The sequence below is a fragment of the Anopheles arabiensis genome, chromosome 3 (assembly GCF_016920715.1).
Source record: "Anopheles arabiensis isolate DONGOLA chromosome 3, AaraD3, whole genome shotgun sequence".
NCBI lineage: Eukaryota > Metazoa > Arthropoda > Insecta > Diptera > Culicidae > Anopheles > Anopheles arabiensis.
This window is the reverse complement of record NC_053518.1, coordinates 89,757,090-89,772,141: the sequence shown is the minus strand read 5'-3', so window position 1 is coordinate 89,772,141 and position 15,052 is coordinate 89,757,090. Positions and strand designations below refer to the sequence as shown.

Sequence of the window (15,052 nt, the reverse complement as noted above, 5' to 3'; positions counted from 1 at the left end):
GCAAACCAAATGCAAACTCGACAAGCGGTAGCAGTCGACCAAAACGAAGGCTTAATATATCGGGTGAAATAGAACAAGCTCATAAAAAAATTCAAAAGTATGATCCTACAGCTGACCTTAAAAAATGCAAATCTAACATATATGATAGATTAATAAGGGGCGAACCGGTGGTATATTCGATAGAAAAAAATTTCACGTCGGAATCGTCGGGAATCGATACCGACCGTCCATCAACGTCGTCCTCACGTTAGCAACGTCTAACTGTCGTAGAAGAAGAATAATTTTTGGAATAAGATGAAGAATATGAACAAACGAAGAAGAAGGGTAAAATGAAGAATATTAATAAAAATAAGAAGAAGATAAGGGAGAATATTAAGGAAATTAAGAAGATGTGTAAGAATTATAAAAAAAGGAAAGAACTGCAGCTGACGATTATTAGGGATCAAACATTACAGCATGAAAATCGGAACAATACAGCTACTCTACATGCGGAGGCGCTACGCAATCAGATCCTGACGCGGGATATTCTTAGAATGCGCTCTCTAAAATACACATTCTAAATGATTGCATCCTGTATAAAGTTCATGGAAGGCACACGTTTAAATAACAAACCGAAGGACACGAAATGCTCGAACAGATGGTTAGAAAAAGTTGCTTCGGAAAAGAAGGTATGACCCATTTGTCGATCATTTAGATGTGTTATCAGTTTAGGCTATGAAATGATTTACATTATTAATCAGTTTTTCATTTCTCTCATTGCCCAGCACGTTGATCTTTGGAAATATGGAATGTAATGTATCGAAGGAATGACGAATCGTTAGAAAACACAACCCGATCATGATCAAGCAAGTACATTGAATAGAGGTACATAGTTGCGAAACCAAATTTCGAGGTATAAATTTGTAACTTAAATTTCATAAATGTAACTACAGTTTTATTTTTCTGTTTACAGATTAACATAACGCTTTTAAAATGAAGGATGACGTGATCTTGACCTGGTGCAGAAGATCACGTGTCTTCGTCTGGCGTAACACATTCTGCTTGCTTTGATGGCGAACGCATCTACGGCGCATTGGCACCTTCGTGCGTGTTTATCACGCCTTCTCTGTCCTTGCACTTGATCTAAAAGGACTTTACGGGTAGCGTCAGTTCGTGCCATACGTATGTCATAGATAGCTCGTAGAAGCCAATTGAGCATTACAGAGAGATCGCCAAACAAACCTTCTACTGAGCCGTAACTGAAGTGTCTTCTCAATTGTCATTCCACGAGTACAGTGGTGCAGAATCAGCGGAGCATCTGTCCTTCGAATGTCGCTAAGAGTGCCCTGAACTACAAAAGCAAAATCGTTCACATGCAACAGTCACGACCGACGTTTGTGGTTCCAGTGTTATACGTGAAACCTTATGTTCAGGTGTATCGAGACGGATTATCAACTGTTATATCTTCAGTCTCCAAACTTTATTCATTATTGGGTTTAACAACTCAATGCTGATTGGTTCACTCATAGACATACGCTGTTAAGGAGGCGGGACCCGTGTTAGATTTGATTAATTAGTACAAACTGAGTTAACGAGTTATTGTACATGTATTGTTCATGCATTGTTTTGTATAGAAGTTTATCGAGTATAGTGTGCCAGTTTTCGCATACAAAATAATGTTTGCAGGATAGTTAGTCCTACGCTACGTATGGGGGCACGGTCTATTCGGGGCTTGAACCCATGACGGGCATGTTGTTAAGTCGTACGAGTTGACGGCTGTACCAGCAGCCCGGTAATGCTAGCTAGGGGATGCTAGGGTAGTTTTACAAAATTTAGGTAGGCATTTTACTCGCATGCGCTCTTGTGTACTTACAAATTCAGGTAGGAAATTATTGCAGACAGCTGAAGAGCTGTGTCTATCAACAACAACAAAAAAACATACAATTAAGTGTTTAGTGGGATTGAATATATTTGCTGATCAATTTTTAATTTGAAAACGGGAAAATAGGACGAAGAACAATATATTGTAATATGAAATATTGTTTGAATTAAACATGTAGATTTTTTTTCCATATAAACTTATAAATATATTTACTTTCATGTAAAATAATTTAAGACAATGCATTCTGCGTATGTGTCATATATATTTGCAAATAGTTTAAAGGAGTCAATATAACGGTAAGACTTCATGCTCGTGGAATGCAACTCATGGCAAGTAGAACGATCGGATTCATTGAAACGATAAATTGTCGATTGATAACTAAGGCGAAAAATGGCAATGCGCAATCGTATGTTCCCTATAAATAAACACATAAGCACCCTTCTTAGTGTTTTGCTGAACGCGCACTGTATCATACTTGTATCTTCCCCTAATAGATCGATCGCACGATTTACTTACCTGTACAAGCTAGATTGCCCGCTTCCCAGAAGTCGCGTACAAGCTTTGAGGGTTTCATAAAATGCTCATCATGATTAGCGCCATATCAGTAATTGGTATAGAAAGCCTTACATACCTGGTTGGCTTATGAGCGAATGTAAGTAATGCACGTTCTCTCAAACTCACGTATTCTCTCACTCTCTCAAACTCGCTCAGTTTTAATCAATGCGATGTGTATGATTCATCTGTAGTACAGATAAAAACATATAAATAGTCTGGGAGAGTTGGAAGCAGTACCATACACTCAAGTAAATTGAATGCGGCTTGAAGCTCGTAATTAGAAGAGAGTCAAATCGTTATTGAAAGTAGATCACGCAAACCACGCAGCTAGGCCTGTTTGCTAGAAACGTTTGGGAAAGTGTACGAACGATTACTGTGTAAGTGATTTGAGAATTTGATTGTGATATAATTTCGAAGACCCGTCAGGATTGATGTGACGAAAATGTTGACATTAGTCTGTTAGCGGCATATCGAGAGGGAGTGAAAAACAGAGAAAAAATGAGAGGAAGTATTCGGTTACGGTGTTCGACGGTAGATTCGCAACTTGTTATACCTCAAAACAATCTGTTTTCTTCGTGCATTTTGAAATGGCTTGAATTTGTAGTGTTGTAGTTAAAAAAACCGTCTTAGTGATAGATCCAAATAGTTTTTTTTATAACTCAGATTTTTTTTCATAACAATCAGTAGTAGTCCAATAATAACAATTTGGAGTTTAAGGTTGTTAGCTTTATCCGCTAGCATGTACCGATTGTGCATCGATAGACCGGACGGGTATTAATATCTTATCTGTGGCTGTTTCCGAGACCAATTCGAAGAAATGTTTATCAATCAACTGATTAATGTGATATATTATCTTCACTCGGCTATAGTACTAGCTAGCTGATGTCAGAAAGGTCAGATGCATAACATTGTAACATTTCATGCAACCAGGTCAGGTTTGCAGGACCTTTATAGTGATAAGGATGAATATGCTAGTACTGTTTTATCATTAATTTCTGAATTGTTGTATCGTTCCCATGATGGTCTCTTATTTGTTATCTGTTCAATATACTCACTATACCAATGTTTGTTTACTTTTAGTTACCCAAAGCGGTCTTTTACCTCGTCGTCACAACTGTTGCCGTTGTGCAATAAAGAATTGCAATGGCTACATTGGTTTTGACAACGGTAGCGGCTTCCACAGTTCCAGGGTTGTTGGAAACCACAGTTGCTTCAGCCGTTTATATGGCGGCTGCGCCCGTTTTTGAAGAAGTTGCTCAAGTAGTTAATGAGGCGTTTGCTGACTTAGTTGAAGATGTTACAGAAGTAGTTGTTAAAACAGCTAAAAAAACTGGCGAAATGGTGGTTAAAGCAGCAGAAGTAACTGCTGAAGTTGTGGAAAAAACAGCAGAAATAACTGCCGAAATTATTTTGAATAGAAATACTATATTACTGCCCCCTATCAAAAGCCAGCAACAGAAAGGAAATAATTCAAACACTAGATCTAACGAAAATAGTACAAACCATAAGGAAAACAATGGAAATAAACAGTCACAACAAAATACAAAAACCAACAAACAAACGCAATCAAAACAAACTGGAACTGCAAGAAACGCTGGCGATAATGGAGATGATCCAAGACGACGAAGAAACTTGAAAACTACGCGCAACTGTCAGGATGAAACATCGGATGAAACGGAACCACACACTGGAGCTTCTCACTTGCACTCACGAACAGCGGTACATACCGTACGATTTGCTGGAGAAATCAGGCGAGCTGCCGACAGGTCTGGCCACCAAGTTACAGAGCTTATTGAAGACGGGGCCAGCACAATCAGGGATGGGTATATACGGCCACCGACCTCTGATAGCCAACTGCAAAGAGCTCACGTGCTACGATTTAGGGATAATTTTGAGATGTTACGCGAACATTATCCCGAGTTGTATAGAATATTGTGCAGGCATGCAGGGCACACGCAAAGAATTCCGAGGGTGTTCAATGTGTTCCATAAGATTGGTGGGAGAATTGATAAACTGCAGTATGGATGGATTTTGAAATTGTCTGAAGTAGATTTTTCGGCAGGTCCTACAGCTGCGAATCTAGCAATGTTTAAAGCATACAGACAAGAAGTGTTAGATTTGTATGACAGTGAGATAAGATTAAGATACGAACGGAACTATAGCGAAGAGGACATAGCAGAAATAAGAAGGGCAAAAGAGATGATGGAAAACACAACGAGTGAAGAATTGTTTGAAAATGCTCTGGAAGGATTCAATCTGGAACATGGCTACAACAATCCCAGAATAAGATTGTAGTAGTATACATTTCGTAACTCTTTACAAACGATATTGAACGAATGCAAACATTTCAAAACTAAAAAGAATTTAAAAAAGGACAAACGCAAATGCTTCGAAGAAAGAGTTTAAATAGCTTAACAACAATGAAAAGTAAGTGAGCTATGCCATGCTTGTTGATCATCTGCATTAAAACAGGTAAATAGTCTTTCTGTATTCTAAATATTGACTTGAAATATTTATCCTGTTGTTAATGGTTTTTTTTTCAGATGGATGGAACACTTACGATAAATTTCGACTAAGGTTAATCTGAGTTTCATATTCACTATTTGAAATATCTTTGTTGCAAAGTCCAACATACTTGGGGTGTTTATACTTTATGAAATAAATCTAAACAAGGTGGAGGTACACACAAAAACTAAATACAATACCTATTCATTTGAATCAGCGCAAAATATAACCACGTATATGAAAATGTTAACAAATACTATAAATATACATCTTATCTGCATTTCAACAAAAATCTGATTTTGTTTACAACCAAAATGAAATGTTTCTAGTCGAGAATTCTAAGCAATATTTGGTCGACCCGAAATGCAACGACAACTCAAACATACTCACACACGATATTCGAAATTATTGGTATCTTGTACGATCGAATGCCCTGTATACACCACGGTCTGCTAGTTTAACTTGAGCCGAACCTGTTCGACCTGTTCGACCTCTACTATCTCTGCTCTGCATGCTGGATGCTCTGTCTGTGTGTTGGTATGCTCCCGTAGATGTGCCGCTTAGGACAATTCCTGTCTTCCTGTTTCAGACTCGATCCAGTGCCATGTAAAGGGTCTTGTGGCGCTATGGTAGCATGGAATGCATGGAAAACAATCCATATCAAATTAAAACGATCGAATGCATTGAAACCAATCCAATAAAAACTATGCATCGGCAAACAATTGGCAATGTGCAATCGTTCGTATGCCTCGTACACATAAACACGCAATCACTCTTCTTAGTCTCTTGCTGAACACGCACTGTTATAAACTTGTATCTTCCTGTAATAGAACGATCGCAAACACGGTAGAACAAGAGACTCTCGCAATAAGAGGCTACCACAAGGACACCAGACATTGACCCTTCACTAACCAGTAGAAACTAGATTGCCCGCTTCCCAGAAGTCGCGTACAAGGTACCCAGGATCCATAAAATGCTCATCATGATTAGCGCCATATCAGCATTTGGTACATAAAGACTTACATACCTGGTTGGCTTATGAGCGAATGTAAGTAATGCACGTTCTCTCATACTAACGTATTCTCTCACTCTCCTAAACTCTCTCAGTTTTGATCAATGCGATGTGTATGATTCATCTGTAATACAGGTAAAAACATATAAATAGTCTGGAAGAGTTGAAAGTAGTTCGAAAGTCAAGTAAATTGAATGCGGTTTGAGGCTCGCAATTCGAAGAGAGTCAAATCGTTATTGAAAGTAGATCACGCACCCACGCAGGTGAGCTTGTTTGTGAATATCGTCTAGCATAGTGTACGAAAGCATTCGTGAGTGGTAGTGTAAGTGGTTTGAAAATTGGTTTGTGACATAATGTCAAAGACCCGTCGGGATTGATGAGAAGAAAATATTGTCATTGTTCTGTTAGACGTACATCGAGAAGGAGAGAAAAACAGAGACAAAAATAGGAGCATGCATTCGGTTACCATGTCCGTTGGCAGATGCGTATATAAGCCTGTTGTACCTCAAGTGAACTTGTTTTCTTTGTGCATTTTGCAATAATATGGATTGTTAGTGTTGTAGTGCAAACAACTGTTTTATTGATGATTCCAAATCGTTTTTACCCAACTCAGAGTTTGTTTTCTTTCATAACAATTTGTAGCAGTTCAATAACAAGAATTTGGAGTTTAAGGTATCACGAGAAATGCTATTATAAGTGTTATCGTTGTTAGCTTCATCCGCTAGTATGTACCGATTGTGCTTCGATAGACCAGGCAGGTATTAATATCTTATCTCTGGCTGTTTCCGCGAATGATGGAAAGTAATTTGCGCTTACGCCGAGTAGATCATTACGTCAAGGGAAAGGGAAACAGACACTTTATCAATTAACTGATAAATGTGATATACCCTCTTTACTCGGCAACCAGCTGATGTTGGAAAGAATGTTTACAACATTGTAACACTTAATGTATCCGGATCAGGTTTGCAGGTTCTTGATAATTATTAGAACGAATTCTATAAACACACAAATATAGAAACTGAATTCTATAAACATTTAAACACATTAACTTTAAACTCAGCTTATAATGAAATCATATAATGTGCTCTCTGAATAATCCACGACTTTGGAACTCCGGCTGCTGTTAGTTCGATTCCTTCTTCTTCTTCTTCTTCTTTGGCACAACAACCGTTGTCGTGGTTAAGCTCTGCCTGTACCCACTAGTGAAGTGAGCTTGGCTTTCAGTGACTTATTGTTACTATAGCAGGATAGTCAGTCCTACGCACGGTCTATTCGGGACTTGAACCCATGACGGGCATGTTTTTACGTCGTACGAGTTGACGACTGTAGCACCAGACCGGCCCAGTTCGATTCCTACTCCGGCAAAATCGAAATCATTAGTCGATCGGAGACATTTCATTTCTTGATGTTTTTTTTGCCTCTTTCGCTTTGGGCGTATACTTCTACAGCAAGCTTTTCTTTTTAAAATAGCAGTTTCATTCAACTTGAATCAGCAGAAGTCGGAGTAGAAGCAGGAGATGAAATGCCTGACCACAAAAAACATCGCATCGAGAAAATCCAATGTCACCACTTGCTCGTACAATTTAGTTCATTATTCGTATCAGAGAAATATTATCTTAAAGATACTTCTGTCCTTCTCAAACCAGTGTTGTGGTACTATGAGGGACTTATCATAATCATAAGGCTACAGTCGACTCCAACTCTGAACGACTCCGACTCTGGTCAACTACGGATGACTCCGGATGACTCCAACTCCGGACAAATCCGGACGATTCTGGACGGCTCCAGATGATGGTGAGCAGTGGCGAGAGGGTTTAAGTCACCGTCGAATCATACTGATTGTTCACTCCCTTTCAATCTCTGGTTTAGAATTCCCCATACAACCTCTCGCTAGATACTTTAGAAGGGCCTATATTTGTATGATCGCTTACAGCCATCAATAGGCTTAATCTGCTCTGGGTGGTCTTTATGGCATGAAGAAGTAATACAACGAACAAAGATCACTTAAACATATAAATTAAATGTAATACTACTAACGTTCAGACGTGAAAATCCGAAGCAAAACGAGGAAACAAAACATGAAGACAGGCAGGAGGAAATCATGTATTTAATGAATTGCTAATTGTGAGAATGGCCTTAGTAAAGTCTGAGAATGATTTTTTTAAAAGACAATTAAGATACGCTCGACGATACGTTATATGAAATTGTTTAATGTAGTTTGATATTTTAAGTTAAAAATGCTGCGTCGATCTTATTTTTCAGACATTTTCTGATTGTTATTTGTTCAATATACTGACTACGCCAATTTAATTTTCTTTCAGTTACTATTTATAGTGTCATACCAACACCTACCGAATATCTAACACAGTGCGATAAAAAATCGCTATGGCTGGATTGATTTCGGGTGCTTTAGGAGGAACGGTTGGTAAATCAGCGACAGTGGCACCCATCGTAGGATTAGTTGGTCCGCAAGCCGCTGTTACTTTAGCTGTATTAGGTGGTGTGTTCGCTGGGCCCATCATAGTAAAGGCTGCTGTGCAAACGGTGGCTGTAGTTGGAAAGGCGGTTGTTAAGACGGTTGCAATTACTGCTGAAGTTGTGGGAACAGTTGCATCTGCTGTTGTTGAGACAAGCGTAGACACTGTTCGCATATTGTGTAATGCCCATTACGTTACAGAACAAAAATCTGGAAACGCGTCAGAAAGACGTAACAGTCGTAATGAAAATTGTACAAACAGTAAGAGTAACAATGAAAGCAAACAATCACAACAAAATACAAAAACCAACAAACAAACGCAATCAAAACAAACTGGAACTGCAAGAAACGCTGGCGATGATGACGATGATCCCAGACGACGAAGAAACTTAAAAACTACGCGCAACTGTCAGGATGAAACATCGGATGAAACGGAACCACACACTGGAGCTTCTCACTTGCACTCACGAACAGCGGTACATACCGTACGATTTGCTGGAGAAATCAGGCGAGCTGCCGACAGGTCTGGCCACCACGTTAGAGATCTTATTGAAGACGGGGCCAGCACAATCAGGGATGGGTATATACGGCCACCGACACCTGATAGCCAACTGCAAAGAGCTCACGTGCTACGGTTTAGGGATAATTTTGAGATGTTACGCGAACATTATCCCGAGTTGTATAGAATATTGTGCAGGCATGCAGGGCACACTCAAAGAATTCCGAGGGTGTTCAACGTGTTTCACAGGATTGGTGGAAGAATTGATAAACTGCAGTATGGATGGATTTTGAAATTGTCTGAAGTAGATTTTTCGGCAGGTCCTACAGCTGCGAATCTAGCAATTTTTGAAGCATATAGACAAGAAGTTTTAGATTTGTATGACAGTGAGATAAGATTAAGATACGAACGGAACTATAGTGAAGAGGACATGGCAGAAATAAGAAGGGCAAAAGAGATGATGGAAAACACAACGAATGAAGAATTGTTTGAAAATGCTCTCGAAGGATACAATCTGGAACATAGATACAACAATCCCAGAAAAAGATTGTAGTAGTTTAAAAAGGGCTGATCTTTCGTCTATGGCTTAACTCATGTGTTTATCCCTCATCCTGAATGTAGGCAGCAGAACTGAGATGATGCAGGTGTCTAATAACATATTCCACAAGAGGTAAGAAGCGATGTGAAGTTCTTTGAACGATCGTAAGGTTTTCCCCCAGGTTGAAAGACGCGGATTCGCCATTAGGCAGGGCAGGCACGTCAGCAGTTATGAGGCGTTGAGACCATAGATATATCTCCTCAATAATTGTATCGTTGCACTTTCGTACAAAGGCTAGCCGGTTCAACATGACATTCGTCGCGAGAAGCAATGCAAACTTATCACAAAAGAAAACAGTTGAATGTAAAATGAGTACAATTGAGCTCAGATGGATCGGAAAGGATGAGAAAAGTCAGTATAAAATATAGTGTAAAACGATATGCAAAAAGTTGATATTTGTTTATCGATTAACAAGCCAGGTGAGTAAGGGTGGAATAAGCTGGGGAGTGTCGGTGGGTTACAGTTAAATAAAATATTGCGACCTTTCTACTTTTTTTCACCTAAGACTTTTTTCGCCTCTATTTATCTTTATTTATCTTTACCTGTATACTCGTACACTAGGTTTCTTACAGCAGGCCAACGAGTTGAGTCACGCTTTAGTCATGCTTGTTTTTAAATGCATTGATAATCTTTGAATCATTAAAAAAAAATCGAGACACAAAAATCCATTTTTACTACATTACATGCGCAGAAACACTTTCAATTACAGGGAGTTATATAAGTTCAAGTACAACTATTTATCGCTGTGTAGTAACGAACCGCACGAATACATGCATGATCTACGCGATAACGTGAGGTGCAAGGCGTCGTATTTATGTGTGTGTACTACGCTTGGTGAAGGTTTTCAGCAATGTAATAAGATATAAATGTATTATATCGAATATATTAATATTAATAATATTTATTTTAATAATTAATATTATTAATTAATTTTTTAATAATATTAATAATAATGTTTAATAATAATATTTATTAATAAATAAAATTATAAATTAATATACTAAATATCAGAAAGCAATTGTTGCTCAAAGGTGAACAACCCATTTTGGATGCTAATGTACCGTGTGCTCAGCAAAGAACATCTTGAATGTTAATTAACTCAACAAACATTTAAAATTTGGAACTTCATTTTTAGCAAATTATTCAAGTGTGATAGAATTTATTGAACGCACTGTACTATACATATCGGCATTCGCACTCTCGAGTATTTGTCGAGTTTGAGTCGAGAAAGCGATTCAAAATGTTAATAATAGAGGGTGAGATCAGACACCCGTTAATATGAAAAACAAAACATCGAAGCTTATTTTCCGCTATATAAAGCGGAGTGCGCATGAGCAGCGGTCAGTACTTCTGAATAGAAGTAGTTGATTGGATCAAAGTGTGGACTGAGCAGTGCAGTTGCTGATTTTGAGGATTCTCAAGTGTTTTCAATACAGTTCTGGTATGTTCGATCTAAAAATTAAGCTTAGTTTTATGTTGTGTTTTATCCAAAATTATAAACGTTCATTTAAGACACAACGAATTTAAAAAGTTGTAAGGGGATGAAGAGTGCAATGTGCTTTTTCAGTAATACATCTTTGATATAAAGCTATGCATTGGCTACTGAACAATCTTTGCAGAAACAAAATACGGCAAGTTCATGAAAACAAAATAACATAGCTGAAACGGTGTGTTCTTGTGATTATCATGAATCTTCCAGTAGTGTAAGATAACATTAGATGGAATGCGAAATTGTTCACACGTCCACAAATTGTGTAGACATATGTTCCGTGGAACCGAATATATATGGATTGACTTGTCATTGAACAACACTCTACGGTAGAAATAAACACTCTACGGTAGAACCACCCAGCAGGGAAAAATTTTATCACACGAAGGGTGGTTTTTGATTGAATGAAAATAAAAAAAAATTGTTCACAGTTAAATGGCGAGGGTTAATTATTGTTAACCTTCGTGCTGATATTAATCTCTGAACAATAACTGATTAACTGATTAATCTGAACAAAACATGTTCAGAACGAAATTGTAGAGACAATTTTCTTCTATCGTTCTTTTTTTACCATTCATTCCCTTTTCTTTCTTTCCACTTACAAGCAAAGTCCGTCGTATGCCAGAGTCTATGAATATTATGCGGCAGCGTTTATTCAATAGCAACACGCTCCGATATTTCTATTTATACGCATAACAGCGCATTCTATCAGCAAAATGGCTGTATATTGAGTCAATGTTATTTTGTAGGTATGGTTTGGCAATGAGTTCGAAAGTGTTAAGCAAAGCAATAAAGAAACAATACAATTGAATGCTAACGTTCCCACAACAAGTCCATACTAGGGTAAGTTTGCCGTTTTTACGAGACATAAAAAATCATACAAATAATTAAACTATAGCTAATAGTTTACAACACAATGGCATTTTGAATGTTTTACCAATGGGATTAAAACTGTTGTAAAATAATTGTGGTTTTATAAGTAACACACGCTTCATTCAATCATTTAGATTCATTTCTTCTTGCTCTATGATTTTTTTCTTTTGGCACAACACCCGACTGTACCACGAGATCGGCTAAGAAGTAACAATTTCTTTTTATCTTCTTTCGCGTTAAAAATTCTTTATACTTCAGTTCAGCTACACTTTCTGCATTTTGATTGAACACAGTTTTGATTGAGATTTGAGAAAAAATATAAAATTCTTCTTCTATTCAAATTCTATCACAAAATTCCATAATTATTTATTCTTAGTATTCAATGGACATAACGTCTAGTTGTTAAAGTATACATATTTTATTTTTCTTTCAGCTACTGTATTCTGCAAACATGACGTTATTTGGATTCCTTTTTGGAGGTGTAGGAGGAAAAGCAATGGCAGTGCCTCGTATCGTAGCATTACTTGGCCCGCAAGCCTCTGTTCAAATAGCCATAGTAGGAACTGTGTTAGCGTATTACGCTGTAAAAGCTGTCGTTTCTACAATAAGGACACGACCAAATATTTCCTTATCTGGTCCGAAACAAACATTATTCATTCGATCAAATAGTGGACATAATCAAACCAATCGTGATATTAAGAAAAACGATGGAAATAAACCAGTAAACTCCAACGCACAAACCAACACTAACACACGATCAGAAGAAACTGATTCGACAGGAAGCACCGGCGGTGATGGTGATGATCCAAAAAAACCAATAAATAACCTCAATCCTAAAACCACCTGCAGGAACCTGGTTGAGACAACCGAAGAAGCGGAAGATAAGAACACCAAACCCATAATTCAAAAGCATAAAAAAATTACAAAAAATGTCCAAGATGAAGATTCTGAAGAAATCGCACAACACACAGGAAAAACTCATTTTGTTTCACGATCAGTGATTCATACTCCACGAATTGCCGGAGAAATTAGGATAATTGTTGAAAAAACGGGTATACTATTTGACGAATTAATTAAAGACGGAGCTAGTACATTCAAAGATGCTCATATAAAAGGCACTCCATATAATCCGGATTTACATAGAGCTCACGTGATACGAATTATTATAATTTGGCAGAAATTAAAAGAATTAAATTTCGAGCTCTACAGAATACTAAGCACACACGCAGGACACACTCAAAGGGTTGACAAAATGTTTAATCAATGGGGCAAGAGCGGTGGAAATTTCGATTTGCGCCAATATGGTTGGATAAAGTTATTGTTTTCAGTAAATTTTTCTGCTGGGCCAACAGCTGAAAATCTAGCTATTTTTGAAACATATAGGCTACAAGTTATAGAATTTTATGATAAGGAGATTGGCGATGAGAAAAATTGTGAAGAAGCTGTAGAACAATTAAGAAAGGCAAAAGAAACAATGGAAAACACAACGAGTTTAAAATTGTTTGAAAAGGGTTTGGAGGGTTACAAACTTCAACATAAATATGAGAATCAAAAAACAAGCTATGAAACAGATCAATTATATGAACCAGAAGCATCAGATGAATTTGAAGAATTGTACGAAACGAAAGAGTCAGATGAATCCGAAGAATCAGAAGAATCGTTAAAATCAAAAGAATCAGATGAATCAGAAGAATCATGTGAAACAGAAGAATCAGATTATTTATTGAATTAAATTATATACTGATATTGTTTATAATAATCAAACGGTAGATTTTATTGATCATTAGAATTCGACAGATAGAGGGCGCAGTAACAGGCGAAATCGATCGGGCCGTGGATCGGTCATCTATATCTCTATAATAAAACTCTACTAAAGCCTGATCAGCGTTACTTTACAGCGGTAGCTTGGATTCTTTTTGATGAGTTAACATCCAAACAATGGCAATCGCTTTGGCTACGGGAAAGACAACGACGACTTTGTGTCGAGTGTTTTGAGAAACAAGGAAACAAAAAAATCAAATCACAGCTATAATTCAATAGTCAAACGCGTTTTCGTTGTTTTTTTGGGAATAAGTGATCTAAGGAACTGTCCAGGAAGCCTCAAAGTTAGAAGATAGGTGTCCTACTTTAGGTGGACATATCAAAATGTAACGGCAAAATTTTTACCGACCTGTAGGATAACCACTGGACTAAATAAACCATAGGATGACCACCGGATTCAATGACTGATATAGAGTCAAGTACTATTTTGGTACCAAAATAAACAGGGAGAAGTATCAGGGCTCGGAATAGGATCTGGATCTGTTCAATGACCCATATGGGATATGTTACAGGATATGTCGGAATCAGACCCAGGATCGGTCAGGGTTCGGAATTCTGAGGGTTGGAAATTTAAAGTCATCTATCTTGCATAACCCTGTAACCGGGCCTAATTAACTAGTAATACCAAAATGTAATTGATGTAATTGAAGAAGCACTGAGGGGATAGGGCATCGACCGTTGCGTCGAATGGGAACAAGAGAAAGGTGAATTAAGGAATAACGACAGAAGTAGTGCCCTTTTCCTCGCCCTTTAAAGTCCCGGATACAGGAGTGTTTTTTAAAGTTTCATGTCATTATGATGTCATTATGTCATTATGAATCTGTTAATTTTTTAGTTAACAACCAAAAGCAAACTCGCATCTTGTCTTTACATCAGTCCAAGTGTTCCAAGTCCTTATTATTGGATCAGGTAAACTCGTTAGCCATTCATTATTGTATGAAATATTTATCATTTTTCTTTTTTTCTTAACTTTACATTTCAGATTCAGTGACTTTCGTGCATCTGGCTCGATTTAACTTTAAATCTAGAATTTAAAATTAAGTTGCTTTAATGTTGACCAAATACTGTTTATATAGCAATGAAATAACTTTATATGTGGTGTGGGGAAGCACAATGTACAATGAAAAATTTATGTTTATTGCATAAGGATATTAATACGTAAAGGAACATAGTGAAGAATACCATTTCCTTCTATTAAATCATACACTTATTTTATTCACAACGACAATGAAGTATTGTGTTTCACGTTTACTTTCGGCTCTAACTTTTTTCTTAAACACCCAAACGATGTAATCTTTCGAATGTAATCGAATGTTTCACTTGAGCCGAACCTGTTCGACCTCTACTATCCCTACTCTGAATG

At 37.5% G+C, this 15,052-nt stretch overlaps 3 protein-coding genes and 1 long non-coding RNA gene across 10 annotated transcripts; all 4 read left to right on the top strand.

Moving 5' to 3' along the window:
* Positions 1–356: 356 nt before the first annotated feature.
* Positions 357–2,035, top strand: LOC120902919. Of its 2 annotated transcripts, none has more exons than XR_005739505.1 (3): positions 357–668; positions 765–864; positions 953–2,035. It is a non-coding gene; the product is annotated as an uncharacterized LOC120902919 (long non-coding RNA). The 2 variants fall into 2 exon arrangements; XR_005739504.1 differs by having other exon boundaries at positions 765–892.
* A 618-nt stretch (positions 2,036–2,653) lies between these two features.
* Positions 2,654–5,217, top strand: LOC120904168. 4 transcript variants are annotated; one of them, XR_005739710.1, is made up of 3 exons: positions 2,654–2,793; positions 3,497–4,888; positions 4,960–5,214. XR_005739710.1 is itself a non-coding variant. In XM_040313977.1 (2 exons), the coding sequence occupies exon 2, from the start codon at positions 3,560–3,562 to the stop codon at positions 4,709–4,711; it is 1,152 nt and encodes a 383-aa protein (XP_040169911.1). In that variant the 5' UTR covers positions 2,654–2,793; positions 3,497–3,559; the 3' UTR covers positions 4,712–5,217. The 4 variants fall into 4 exon arrangements, 1 of the variants encoding a protein (XP_040169911.1); XR_005739712.1 differs by lacking the exon at positions 2,654–2,793 and adding an exon at positions 3,290–3,309; XM_040313977.1 differs by having other exon boundaries at positions 3,497–5,217.
* An 897-nt stretch (positions 5,218–6,114) lies between these two features.
* LOC120904361 lies at positions 6,115–9,886 on the top strand. The gene is made up of 2 exons (XM_040314281.1): positions 6,115–6,196; positions 8,255–9,886. Exon 2 carries the CDS (start codon positions 8,319–8,321, stop codon positions 9,459–9,461), a length of 1,143 nt encoding a protein of 380 aa, XP_040170215.1. The 5' UTR covers positions 6,115–6,196; positions 8,255–8,318; the 3' UTR covers positions 9,462–9,886.
* Positions 9,887–10,812: 926 nt separating this feature from the next.
* On the top strand, positions 10,813–13,749 carry LOC120904343. Of its 3 annotated transcripts, none has more exons than XM_040314260.1 (3): positions 10,813–10,947; positions 11,745–11,838; positions 12,302–13,749. In XM_040314260.1, exons 2-3 carry the CDS (start codon positions 11,806–11,808, stop codon positions 13,598–13,600), a joined length of 1,332 nt encoding a protein of 443 aa, XP_040170194.1. In that variant the 5' UTR covers positions 10,813–10,947; positions 11,745–11,805; the 3' UTR covers positions 13,601–13,749. The 3 variants fall into 3 exon arrangements, with proteins under 3 accessions (XP_040170194.1, XP_040170193.1, XP_040170195.1); XM_040314259.1 differs by having other exon boundaries at positions 11,601–11,838; XM_040314261.1 differs by lacking the exon at positions 11,745–11,838 and having other exon boundaries at positions 10,818–10,947.
* The last annotated feature ends 1,303 nt before the right edge of the window (positions 13,750–15,052 follow it).

Excerpts from the sequence above, each read along its gene's own strand:
- LOC120904168 (XM_040313977.1), top strand. The coding sequence starts at position 3,560 with ATGGCTACATTGGTTTTGACAACGGTAGCGGCTTCCACAGTTCCAGGG.
- LOC120904361 (XM_040314281.1), top strand. The coding sequence starts at position 8,319 with ATGGCTGGATTGATTTCGGGTGCTTTAGGAGGAACGGTTGGTAAATCA.
- LOC120904343 (XM_040314260.1), top strand. The coding sequence starts at position 11,806 with ATGCTAACGTTCCCACAACAAGTCCATACTAGG. Across the intron at positions 11,839-12,301 it reads CACAACAAGTCCATACTAGG|CTACTGTATTCTGCAAACAT; the intron begins GTAAGTTTGCCG and ends TTTTTCTTTCAG.